Source organism: Mustela lutreola, chromosome 2, assembly GCF_030435805.1.
Source record: "Mustela lutreola isolate mMusLut2 chromosome 2, mMusLut2.pri, whole genome shotgun sequence".
Taxonomy (NCBI): domain Eukaryota; kingdom Metazoa; phylum Chordata; class Mammalia; order Carnivora; family Mustelidae; genus Mustela; species Mustela lutreola.
This window is the reverse complement of record NC_081291.1, coordinates 199325382-199338954: the sequence shown is the minus strand read 5'-3', so window position 1 is coordinate 199338954 and position 13573 is coordinate 199325382. Positions and strand designations below refer to the sequence as shown.

The 13573-nt window shown below is 37.7% G+C and overlaps 1 protein-coding gene across 1 annotated transcript in view; it reads left to right on the top strand.

Annotated features, from left to right (window-relative positions):
• The window catches only part of C2H21orf91 (chromosome 2 C21orf91 homolog), a 32660-nt gene extending 27230 nt beyond the window's left edge, over positions 1-5430 (top strand). Inside the window, exon 5 of the mRNA XM_059164506.1 lies at positions 403-5430. Within this exon, the coding sequence (XP_059020489.1) occupies positions 403-569 (167 nt within the window). The 3' untranslated portion in view covers positions 570-5430. The remainder of the gene's footprint in view (positions 1-402) is intronic.
• The last annotated feature ends 8143 nt before the right edge of the window (positions 5431-13573 follow it).

Below are 13573 nucleotides of genomic sequence, written 5' to 3'. Positions count from 1 at the left end.
AGGATTATATTACGTTCCTTCCTTAACTTCACAGCCAGTGTCACAATAATAATCGTAAATTAATAATAGTAAATAGTAGTAACAATTTGTATTTATCAAGTGCTTATTCTATGGAAAGAACTTTACAGGTGTGATCTCATTTACTTCTCCCAGTAGTCCTGTGAGATGCTTGTTGTTAATATCAAGGTTATACATAAGAGGAAATGAAAATGTGGTTTAAGTTACTTGCCTGAGACTCATAAAAGCGTAGGAACAAGAATTCAGAAATGAAGGTACTCTGATTCCAAAGCCTCTTAGAGGGGTTTCCAGACCTGGGTATGAATAGGCACTTCCTATCCATAAGCCATAGTAGATACTAATTGAACCCATTTATGTATTCAACTACCTTTTAAATCTTTACAGAAGTTTTTGAAGAGTTGACGCATCAAGTTCAAGAAAAAGATTCTTTGGCCTCAGAGCTCCATGTCCGCCACGTTGCCATCGAACAGCTTCTCAAGAACTATTCCAAGTTACCGTGTCTGCAAGTGGGGCGAACAGGAATGAAGTCACACTTACCCATAAACAACTGAACTAACTTACACTTACTTCCTTTGCCCTCATGCCCCTACCATTTATTGGTCGGCTAGGCATGCCAACTTTGAAGACGAAGAAAGTTACAGTCCATTTTTTTTATGGTCATTAAATTTGCAAAGCTGAAGGCAGTATTTAACATCTTTGTCAAATAAAGCAGATCATTACACTCTTAGTCTTCTAGGATTAATCATTATGGTTTGTTTTGGGAATCTTTCTTCCCATAATTACTAAATGACCCTGCTTAATTTACCACATGTGACTATTGTTACAGTGTGATTTTATTAAACATATTTTAATGTAATTCACTTATCAAGACAATAGAAAAATTTTTAAAAACTCCTTAGATTAGTCTGAACTACTAAAGATAATTTTAAGAGGGAAATGGAATTCATAATACACCTATTTATTATGAGCAATATTTTAATATGAAAATTTTATATATAAAAATGCTATTTTAGGTACCTTTCCATTCTCTTTATAAATGTGTATTTGAATGCCACTGTATATTATATTTACACTTTCCTGTGTGAATATGTTCATCCATATTTCATATCACTGTATTTTATTCTCTTAATACACTCTTTTTACTATTACCTTGTTATCCAAAGATAAATGTATTTTGGAGTAGAAATCTATCTAGTTGAAGTGTTTTGACTTCTGATAAATCTTATGAAAGAGGAATTAATAACTTTTTAAAGCAAGTATCCAAGAAAAAAAAAAAAGGACGTTATTTTTTTCTAACAAAAGCAGTCTGAGTTAGTTAAGGAAAATGCTAATCTAGTTTTCATATGTCACCTTGTCTCCATAGAAGTAAAAGCCTCTCTACTTCATTATTATTTCCATTCTAATGACTTTGATGTGTTAGAATTTGGACAGAGTAAGTCAAGCCTCACTTCCAGGTCAAATGTAGTATCTGTCACATTGAATGTGCTGCCGGATTTTTGTCCCATCTTTGTAAAAAGCTTCAAATTCTTCTGTTTGCCCCTGCAGATAAAGTTCAAGAATCCTTAAACTGTCCACATTCTCTTAGCAGCATCACTGAAGTTGGTGCCCAAAGAAAACATTGTGAGATATTTTTTTCTAAACTTTAGAATTTAAAGAGGAAGAGAAGACTGCTTGACACAGAAAAATAAAACTGATTCAAAAACAATAAGCCCATTTCGAAGGGATATTCTTAAAACTTGCCTGTGATGTTTCCAACGAATTCTGAACTAGTTGGTCATCTCAAACAGCTAGATATGTTTTTTAACAATGTATTATGTAGTAAAAGCTATAACCAGTGCAGAATTAAAATGGGCTCTAAATTCTGTTTTTAGTTGGTGCTTAGAATGTATTTATGAGGTAAGATTTTTGCTTGAAAGAATCTGCAGAAAAGCCCATTAGCTTGGCAGCTTCATGCATAAAGATACGAATGACTTCTATCTTAAATCTGGCAGCCTGCCCTGGCTTGGGTCAGATTTTAGTCTTGAACACAAACAGTATTTGACTAAGCAAAGAAACGCCTCAATCTAGTAGAAAACAACTTTTTGTAATGAGAAGATGTGTTAAATTTGCCTCAGAGTATTAATTGATATCACAGTTGATTTTGCTTTGTTTTAAGTATGATGTAACTGTTTTTGGAGCTTTTGAAAAATGTTTTCAATTTTTCTCGGTTCTTTTGAGTCATCCAAAATGAATTTAAAATCCAGGGAGTGGGGATACATTGCCTTAGTTTTGATAAGCTTTAAACTGAATGTGTGCAATATCAAAATCTTTATAAATTTACAAGTTGAATAAAGACATTTCCTGATGATGCCAGTAAAGTGCTTAGTTGTTAGGTCACAGTTTTTTAATTTGACTTTACTGTCATTTGGCATAATTCATCAAGAATGTTACAAGCCAGTGTGCTTGCACACGTTTGTGCTTCTACTTATATCGCTTAGGGACAGCCGTCAAAGTTTGGGATGTGTTGCATTTGATACCAGTAGTAGCATATTTTCAGAGTATGAGCCATATGGGGCAGTCCTAAATGCAACAGTATTAATCCAAAGAAAAGTGTTTGCTTTGTTTCTGGCAAATATGTAGCTTTACTAATTGAGTTTGGAACAATTGGGTGGGATTGTACATGTACTTATGGTCTTAATTGGAGATTCTGGTTATTCCATTTAGATATTTCTATCTAAGCTCTTCAAAGGAAAGGTGCTGTTTAAAAAAAAAAAAAAATCTGTGGTGCTGGTACTCACATTAGTACTTTATTTGGATGAATATGGCAGTAAAAGAATTTTTTTCTTGAAAGATTTTGTACAGCAGCTTATCCACATATTTGGTAAACTGATTCCTGGGTTCGTTTTCTTTCTTTCTTTCTTTTTTTTTTTAAGATTTTATTTATTTATTTGACACAGAGAGAGAGATCACAAGTAGGCAGAGAGGCAGGCAGAGAAAGAGGAGAAAGTAGTCTCCCTGCTGAGCAGAGAGCCCTATGCAGGGCATGATCCCAGGACTCTGAGCTGAAGGCAGAGGCTTAATCCATTGAGCCACCCAGGCGCCCTAGTTTTCTTGATTGAATATGCAATTATTGTATATATGCAAAAATAAAAATAAGGGAGAGAGTTAAGTTCTATCTTGAGAGAACATGAAATACTACAAATATTAGTTACCATACTTGGCTATTCTTCAGTGCAGTTGTTAGTACTTTTTGAGGAAGTTTAGAAGAAAATCTCGTATATACCATCAGTTTCAAAAACAGCAAAAGGAAGAAGACTGCCAATCAGCTGTTACTAACATTTTCAGAGCTTATATGAGTCAGAGGAGTGAAATAAGACTAATGTTTTTTCATGTTAGATTTCATAATTAGACAAATTGAGTTTAAAAAAATCAACTTGAAGTCGAAAGCAATTTTGATCACATAAGACTATTCACTTTCAAGATTAAAGTTTTCAAATTTGTTCAGACTTTTAATTAAGTTAAAAATCTATTTTAATTTGAGATTATCATCCTTTGATCAAAGCATTTAATACCCAAATTGGTCTTTTCTTTTCTTTCTTTCTTTCTTTCTTTCTTTCTTTCTTTCTTTCTTTCTTTTTTTTTTTAAAAAAAATAAGGCAAGCACTTAGGACCCAGTAACAGGTGATGAGAGAGCAGATGAGTGGCATTTTGTTCCATCATGTAGTTCCTTAGATGTTGGAACAAAGAAATGTTCTTAGTTCTTCAAGTTTTATGCTCATTTCACCACAAAGTGCCCATTTTTGTATACACTTGAGAATTATTTTTTAAAATAAGTTCATGTTGGAAAGTGATTTCAAAAGTGTAATCAAATTGTCTTCTATTTTGTTGGCATCTCGACAGGCATCTTGAGATTTCTTGGGTTTTTCATCTGATCACATTCTTTACCACTGAAAATGGTCTAAAGTGCTTTTCTTGTTGATATATTTTTTACCTTGGTGTTTACACTGTTGAAGCTTGTCAATTTTTGCTAAGTTTTTTTAAATTAATTTTGAGGATCTATTTGTATTGTGTTGATGCTTACCAGCTTGGGTTTCATTTTGTTTTAGAAGAAATCTGCTTGTGTTATTAAATATTATAAAATGCAATTCAAAATGTATATGCTCTAAACTTAAGAACTTTTAAAGAATAAATTATTTGTGTAGCTTATAAGGAGGTTCAGTTGGTGACCATAAAATTAGGTCGTGACATGAAAATTTTCAAATGGTACAATGTAAAGCTCTTATAGTGTTTTTTTCTGATTTACTGGGATATTGCTTATGCTGAAGTAAGATATCTTAGTATTTTAAAGTACTTAATAAAAAGTTTAGTACCCTACCAACTTTTTAAAGATCTGTTGTTCAGATGCAGCTGTAAAGCAAGGGCGATTGATTTTCATTTCAGTGTTTAATTGCATTTTTAACTTAGGGTTGGTGGAAATAATTATTTGAGGAAATTTGTGGTGAGAAACAGTAAGGGATGAAACCTTCAACAGGTTATTCTTGCCACATTAAGTTTTGTGGTAGGGAGGGAAAGAGTTTATTTAGCAGAATAATGAGGTACTTGGGCTCTGGCACAAGCAAAGGGGTGGTGGAGGAGGGTTCTAATCCTGCAGGATAACGAGGTCTTGTCCGACACATCAGTGTTCGCCTTCGTTTCATCCCTTCCTAATTGTTCTTGTTATAGTTCAGTCTCACCCCTTCAGCAGCTTGGTTACCTTGCTACGAAACAGTCGTAGCAAGTCTCTAGCACTAAGATTTTTTTTAGCACCTAGTTTGTAACCTACATTCCCTATTCTTGTTAGTTTAAAAAGAACCCAAATTATTAATGCATTTTGGCAATATTGAATTAGTACACAATTTTAAGCTTACCCAAGGAAAACCAAAAAATCTTGAAGATGAATACTGAGCCCTCACCCCCTCCAAAAAAGTGTTAGTTGGACTTCCCTCAACTGCATACCCCTCAAAAGGAATTTTAGTAAATGTGTTTTTCTTCAAACATGTAGAGTTTTTCCATTCTGCTGCCTCCCAAAGTGGCAATTTAGAAAATGTTCCATAGTGATTTCTGTTAAGTGCCATCATCCCTACTTTTATAGTTTGTATGTGTGTGTTAACCCTGTTTTGAAGCTGAGTAACCTATACTGTGGCCATTGAACCTAGTCTCTCTTTGTTGTTAGAAATTTACAGAATTGTGCTTGAGTCTTTGGGAAAAGAAAATGAAACTAGGGGTGAAAAACAAGTCCGTTTTAAAAGCGTTTTAGACATTACCTTGCATTTTTTTCTTTTAAAACTGCAATAATTTATATATTTGTATTGTTCTGCCTTGGAACTGTAACTACATATGCTTGTCTACTTTTTTTAATTTTGCAACAATAAAATAATATTTTGTTATCAGTTAGCTTCAGCGTATATTTTTTAAATGTACTTTTTTCTTCTTAAATTGTTGACCTATAAGAAGGGTCTGGTTTTGTAGGCTTAGGGAATCTCCTTAACCATCATTTTCTAACAGTTTATCTTAATGTTTTCTGAAAAATATCTCTTTTTTTTTTAAGATTTTATTTATTTATTTGAAAGAGAGGCAGTGAGAAAGAGCATGAGTGAGGAAAAGGTCAGAGGGAGAAGCAGACTCCCCGTGGAGCTGGGAGCCCAATGCAGGGCTCAATCCCAGGACTCCGGGATCATGACCTGAGCTGAAAGCAGTCGTCCAACCAACTGAACCACCCAGGCGTCCCATGAAAATCTCTTTTTGATAGTTAACTATTGCCTCTGTCCCAAGAGCCCAGAAACAAGAAGTAAGATTCCTGTGGCTTGTTAGATGTCCGGGCAACTTTTTAAATTGGAGTGTAGTTTCCATACAATAAATACATAGATTTACTTGTGGTGTTTGAGTTAACAAATATACATAACTGGAGAACCATCAACCTTTGCACCCCTTGCTAGTGTCTGCATTCCCTATTTCCCTTCCACTGTTGTGATATCTAGCCCCATAAATTGCATTTGGCTGCTTCAGGACATAAATGTTCTCATAGAGGATGTACTATAGTCACTTGCCTCTGGCTTTTTTCACTCAACTGGATGCTTTGAAATTCTTGCATAGTAACTAAGAGATCACTAGTTGTGACTTCTTTTTTTTTTCTGACTAGTGTTCTTTTATTGTATGAATGTATTATAATTTATCCATTCACCTGTGATGGACATCTGAGTTATTTCCAGTTTGGGGCTAATATGAATAAAGCTGTTGCGAATACATTTAAATTGGCTGTGAAAAGAAAATCAAATAGAAATTAAAGGATTCGAGGTCGCTTGTGGTTAGCATCATGAATCTGACTATTTACAATGAACTATTATTCCCCACAAATGATTTTTAAAATAATGTATATCCTTTTGGATAGCTGAAAATTAGGAAACAAGGACAGTTCTACAGAAGATCAGAGGCAGAATACAAAACAAGGGATGATGGAGAACTGGAACATTTAATGGGTTGTAAGAGAACAGGAACCTTCCTTGAAGCTCTTTTGAATGTCTAACAATCTAAGTCACACCACTTTGTTTTCCAGAGGAGGCAATGAAGACCAATTGAGTCTGGTTTGGAGAACATACTGGAAAGAGCACCAGACCACAAATGACATTGTTCTCCTGTCTAGCTTTAACGACTTTGTGATGTTAAGGGAAGTTGGTCACTTCACTTTTCTAAGCCTGAATTCACCAAGCTGAAGCAAAGAGTAGGTAAAATGCAAGCCTACTGCTCCTTTATCACCTTTGTTCTTGCCCACTTTCTAAGCCTTCATGGGAATTCTTATAAAATGATTTGTTCTCCCTCATTTTTAAATGTCACTATAAGGCCTGGAATTCTTTGCAGGTATTGTAGAGCCTAGCAAGTAGGTGTGCGTGTGTTGAATAGAAAGGAGGGAGAGCAGCAGGCGGAATAATGTCCTTTTCATATCACATGTACTGGTATTCTGAGTTACAGGTTTTCTGGGTTTCTGATACAGATGATATCTTAGATCACTACTATCTTCAATTACACATGACTTGCAAGTTTGTGTTAGTGGATTTCTCTCTCTCTCTTGTGTGTTGGGGGTGGGGGGGTAGGGGAGGATCCATCTTGAGAACAGCAGTGTCCATCAATAGGAGAAACACCCAGTATCCAATATCCAGTGAGGGCAGCAGGTAAACTCCTGGCACCTAGTATTGAGTAGCCATTGCTCTGTGTAAATCTGCCCATGAATCTTGGACGTTTTGTTCCCGCTGGTTTCCAAGCCTTCTGGGTGATCTCTGCCCATTGAATAAATTCCTTTTCCACCTAAGTCAACTAGTTGCCTTCCCTGGCTTGTAACTGAGAAGTCAGTTACTCCTCACTTCATCCACTGGGTCCCTGTCCAATGCCCCTTTTTTTTTTTTTTAAGATTTTATTTATTCATCTGACAGAGATCACAAGTAGTCAGAGAGGAAGAGAAGCAGGCTCCCTGCTGAGCAGAGAGCCTGCCTCGGGACTTGATCCCAGGTCCCTGAGATCATGACCTGAGCCCAAGGCTGATGAGGCTTTAACCCACTGAGCCATCCAGGTGCCCCTGTCCAATGCCCTCTTGCTCTGAGATCTTAACACAGTTGGTTTCTAAAAGTGAACTGCTGAAAGCCCTCAGGACCACCTGGTCTGCCTATTGGGTCAACTGAAAATGATGGGGGAATTCTGAAAAGAAAGTAAACTTTTGGTAATGAGGATATCCATTTTCCTGTTAAACATGTTCATTGTTCACACTTGGGGTGACACCGTTCTCCACTAATTACTGAAAGTGCTCATGGTTTTTATCTACCAGGATCTTGGAACAGATGATTTAATATAAACAGTAAAGATCATAACTTTAGCTCAGGGCTTTGCCTGTGTGCTCCCTGATAATACTAAATGACCTTCAGCCCAGTAAGCATCTTTTGAACGAATATGCAAATGAGATCTCAGAGGAAGCACTAGGATTGCATGTCCTCTAGAAGTAAACCAGTAATTACCCAAAAAATGCCTAAGGCCTTCATCCAGTGGTTGACTACATATCTCCACGTATTCCACTCTTCCTAACACCTCCATGACTATTTCAGGCCTTTGATAACTCCCACTTGTTCTGTCTCTGTTTCTTTTCTATAACACTGGTTCTTCTGAATTTCATGGGACATGTGTCACTTGACTGCACCTCCAAAGTTTCTGAATCAATAGGTCAGAGGTGGGACCTATGAATTTTTATCACAAATTCCCAGGTGATGCTGATGTTGCTGGTCTACATGGCACTTTGCAAACACCAATCATCCATTGCCCCAGAGTTTACTTTCCAAAAGATGTGATAATATTACTTCCCTGCTCATACTTTTCTAGATGACCACTGCCAATAAAATGAAAATTAATCCTCAGAGCTCAGTGTTAAGAGCCTTCACCATTTGGCTCTTGCCTATTTTCCATTTAAATTTTTTCATCAGATTGAGACTTGGTTATGTGCCAGGAACTTTCACAAGCCCTGTAGGCTTTGGGCCAAGGGATACAAAAGCCAACAAGACTTTCTTGGTCAACTGAAAAGGATTCCAGCCCATGGTTAAGTTAATAAGGACTGAAAAATGTCCACTGGATTTAGCAACCAAAAATTCAATGAGAACAGTTTTAACAGACCTATGGGAGCAAAAGATCACAATGAATTTAAGTCTGGGTAAAGAGGTAACATAGTGGACCTGGGTGTGATCTCTAAGAATTTTAACCATAAATGAAGTTGAAGTCAGGATGTGGATCCAAGGTTATGTTTTTTAAGTTGAGAAGTACTTGATCATGAGTAAATACTGAGAAGACAGATGTAGTGGAGAGGCTACAGAGGGAGAAGTGGTCATCATAAAAGCAGTAAAGTAGGAAGAGGCAGAACACGGTAGCACATCTAGAATGGTTTGTCTTTGAAGAAGGTTAGGATCATCTCAGGCTTTCACGTTGGAGAGAACGCAAAACTATAGATGAAGGTGTTTGAGGGAGATTCATTGGAGAGTAAGGTAAGAAAGCCTCCACCTGGCTGATTCTATTTTCTTTGAGAGAAAAGGAAAAGATGGCAGGGTTGGAGACTCAAAAGTGGTGAAATGCTAAATAGCTGCTTTCTGAGGAGTGAGAGAGGTCCTGGCTCCAAGAGACAGGCTTGCCAAACTGTTCAGGAGAGAGAGAGATCGTGGTCCATGACTTGCCGTTGATTGAGTTTCTGCATTTGCATTCAGATTTTGTTGCTGTAAATATGTACAGAGTAGAACTGTTTTTGCAATTGGAGTAAACTAATCTGAAAGCGCTACTGAAAATCGAATCTGAAACTCAGATAAATTTGTGGCTCAACAAGGAAATTCACAAAAACCTATCCAAGAGATAAAATTCCAAACATGGGAAAAATGAGAAATTCGAAGAGCTACTACAGATAATGTATAGCGGGAAAAAATCAATTCTGGAGCTTTACCTCAAGCAAGCTTTTCAAGCAATTCTTTTCATTCGAAGAGCAGACTAAGACTCCTGTGAAGGCCAAGACCTTCTAGGTCAGTTGGTTATCAAGTGTCAGCAGAGGGAAGTGTCTAACCCACATAAAAGGCAGTTTATAAGAAGTTAGTCGGTATACAGAATGTGAAGGAAGGCCGAGGTGCAGGTACACAGAGTTTCAGATCTGCAACTTTGAAGCAAGAGAAGGCAATGTAAAAAGAGGATGGCACTTCTAAGGGAAAGAGATAACAAAATGGGAAGTGATGGAGGCAGAAGAAGAAGTTCTAAAGAGGAAGGCCATTGCCACACTGCATTGGAGAACTTGGGTTTTAACCCTCCTCTGTCACTGCCGGGCACCACTCTACCTCTCTTCTCTTAGCGTCTGCTCTCAGCTGTGAAGAGTGGCATTGAACGCGGTGCTCTTTAGGGGAACTGCCAGCCCATATCCTAAAAGGATCACACACTTTTTTAAAATTTTTTTTAAAGATTTTATTTATTTATTTGACAGACAGAGATCACAAGCAGGTAGAGAGGCAGGCAGAGAGAGAGAGAGGAGGAAGCAGGCTTCCTGCTGAGCAGAGAGCCTAATGCAGGACTCGATCCCAGGACCCTGAGATCATGACCCGAGCCAAAGGCAGAGGCTTAACCCTCTGAGCCACCCAGACGCCCCAGGATCACACTTTATGAAGCTTGTCATGGAAAATCTCCCCCACCCCTGGCGTGAACAGCAGAACTAAGCTGAAAAGAACATAAAGGAAGTGTGGTTTCATTCAAAAAGAAACTGTGAGGTGTTTTTGCAGCAAGATATTTCTATGATCATCTGTGACAAAAGAGAAAAGATGGCAGAATTATCCTGGCTCATAAACAGCTATATGATTGTCTATGTAATGTTTGGAGAAAGGAAAACAACAACAACAACAAAAAGCCTAAGTCCTACACCTTATTACTCTCCCACAATCTTACATCCGGGAAAAGTATTTCTCTTAGAAGTAACGGTGGGATGATTCTGCCACATAATCAGAAGCTGGATCACCTGCAGCTCAGTTCCTGTGACCTGGCTCGGACATTCGCACCAGTGCGCGGAAAATGAAAATGTCAAGCAGTGTAGTAGAATATCATTTATTCCATCAGCAGAACTGCCATGTATCCTGAGATTACATCTTTCCTATTACAGGAGTAGAAAATTAATTGTTCTTTCTTTCAAAAAGTAATAGCCACAGTAGATGGTAGGTTTTTATTTTTATTTAAGTCCTTAGTCAGTAAAAAGTTAAAATCACAATCTTACGTAAGTGATTAACTTAGTGTTCTCTAGAAAAACAGAACGAGTGTGTTTAATATATACATACATATTCATATTTGTATGAATATGTATATATATGTACACACACACAGAACAGGAGATTGACTGATTTTAGGGAATTGGCTCACACAATTGTGGGTGCTGGCAAGTCTAAAATTTGAAGGACAAGCTAGAAATTCCAGAAAGAGTTAATTTGCAGTCTTGAACCCAAAAGCAATATGAAGGCAGAATCCTCTCCCTTCAACGAACCTCATTCTTTTCTCTCAAGGACTTCAACTGATTGGATGAGACCCACCTACACTATGAAGTGTAATCTGGTTTTCTTTCTTTTTTTTTTTTATTTCTTTTTAGCGTAACAGAATTCATTGTTTTTGCACCACACCCAGTGCTCCATGCAATCCGTGCCCTCCATAATACCCACCACGTGTCTCCCCCAACCTCCCACTCCCCGCCCCTTCAAAACCCTCAGGTTGTTTTTCAGAGTCCATAGTTTCTCATGGTTCACCTCCCCTTCCAATTTCTGTTTTATTCAAAGTCTACCAATTTAAGTATTAACCATATCAAGAAAATCCTTTCACAGCAACACCTAGACTGGTGTTAACCAAACAACTGGGTACTATAGCCTAGTCCAGTTAACACATAAATTCAACCATCACATTTGGTCACTATTTTTTATTTTATTCTAATACTCACTGCATTTAATAAGTCTGAAAACCATGGATCTGACATTACCTTATCCAGGCAGATGCCACTAAGCCACACTACCCCAAAACATTCAGCTTAGGTTATGATCACTAGATAAGGAACTGTACTCAGTAAGCTCTTCTACTATTCTGAATGTGTCCATGTGTTCTAAGAGAGCTTAGAGGAACAACTTTTCATTATTTCTTAAATAAGTTTCTGAGTAACAAAGGCAGTTATCTATCAATATGTTTCCTCTTAATCAGTGTTGGTCTTAAATTTGAAAACTGAGTGTTCTACAAAAAGTAAAAGATATATATATAACCTCTAGTAGATGCAATAACCAATACTTTTAGGCAAATTATTGAAGGTTTTAGAATATTGAATGTTGGTTGGTACATCTCTTATTATCTTTGCTCTCTCCTACATCCACCAAACAAATAATTCTTTTAAGAGTTATTTTATTTCAGAGAATTACCAGAAAATCTCAACCACCATCACCCCACAGCAAACATTCTTGAAACAAATTTACTTAGTCCTGGGGGGGGGGGGGGCTGGGGTAGAAGAGCCCTAGTGCTCCCCAGAACTAACAGGGTAAAAAAAGTAACTAGTTTTTGGCTATCTCACTGTGGGGAGTTTCTTCCTTTTTGTCCTAATCAGATAGCTCTGAGACTAGAAAATGCAGTGTCTGGGCCCCCTGCTAAGTTGCTGCCACACGACTTCTCAGAAAAAAAAAAAAAAATGTGGAGACCTTGGGTACCTCTGCTGTTCTTCTGAGAGATTGGGGGAGTTTCCCTAGCAGAAAAGAAAACGCACCACATTTCCTTTGCTGTCTCCTCTCTTTTCATCTTCACACCTGTGTGAACAAAGCACCAGCAAACAGAAGTTCACATCCTGCTGGGCTACCCTGCTTTTTATCAAAGTACGGAGGGACTTTGGGTCTAGGATCAACACAGACTGGTCTCATCTCAGAGAACAAAGAAACCCAGGATGCGAGATACATAAATATCATGGGAAACCACTAAACATGTGGAGCTAAAGGGGCCTTCAAGAGTGTCACAGCTTTGATTTGATTTGATTTGATCTCATTTTATTGCAGGAGAGCCCTTCAAAACAAAAAGATCCTTTAAGAACATAAGATGTAACATATATGAACATAGAGATGGTGCTGCTGTTCTCTACATTGAAGACAACGGAGATTCTTGGAGCCAAGTTCCCTTCACACCCTTCTCCGTGACTATCCTGCTGGTACCCCCAAACTGTCACCGGCACCAAACCTATAGGTCCACTCAACCGACTACAGCCCCGGGAATCTTACGAAGCGCTATAAGAAACTGCTTAATCTAGTCTCGCCTCCTTCACTTAAGAAAATTCCATTCTACAGAGCTTATTAGCCTCAGAGGCAAGGACCAAATCCCAAATCTCCTGATACCATTTCCAGAGTTCCCGCGAAATACCACCTATAGCTCAGTTCTTACTTTTTATTTCTATCACATAAGATCTTCTGTCAAGGATATTTCTGTAAGATATTTATTCACACTGTGATGGACTACTGAAAAACCCAGGAGAGGAAAACACAGGAAAAAGGAAAAAAATAGAGCAAGTTTTCCCTGCTAAGTAAAGCAAGGTTTTGTCTGAACCAGGACAACTGCTAGTAAATCCAGAGAGTATCCTAGATGTCCTCATTCTGGAAGGCTTGAAGTCCAGGATTGGCTCCAGGAACAGTTCCTAGCAGAACCTGAAGACAGCAAGTGCCTTCCTTACATCAAAAGCCAGTTTCTGCAAGATTTATTCCAAGGAAAAATGAAGGCTTAGAAATACCCATTTCTATTACCTGGGGGGGGGGGGGGAAGCATATGCCCCATTGCTCCTAACTGGTTCTTCAAAACAGAAGAACTTTAACAAGTGTTAAAGTCATATATTACTATAACTGTATGTTCAAGGGACTGTGCACAACATGGGTGGAATTTCCTCTGACAGCAGAAGGAAATGATAGTAGCATGTCTAAAATCCAAGTGCCCCATATTCCATATATATTATATTAATCTGTTTTGCAGAGATGATGTATTTCTGAATCACACC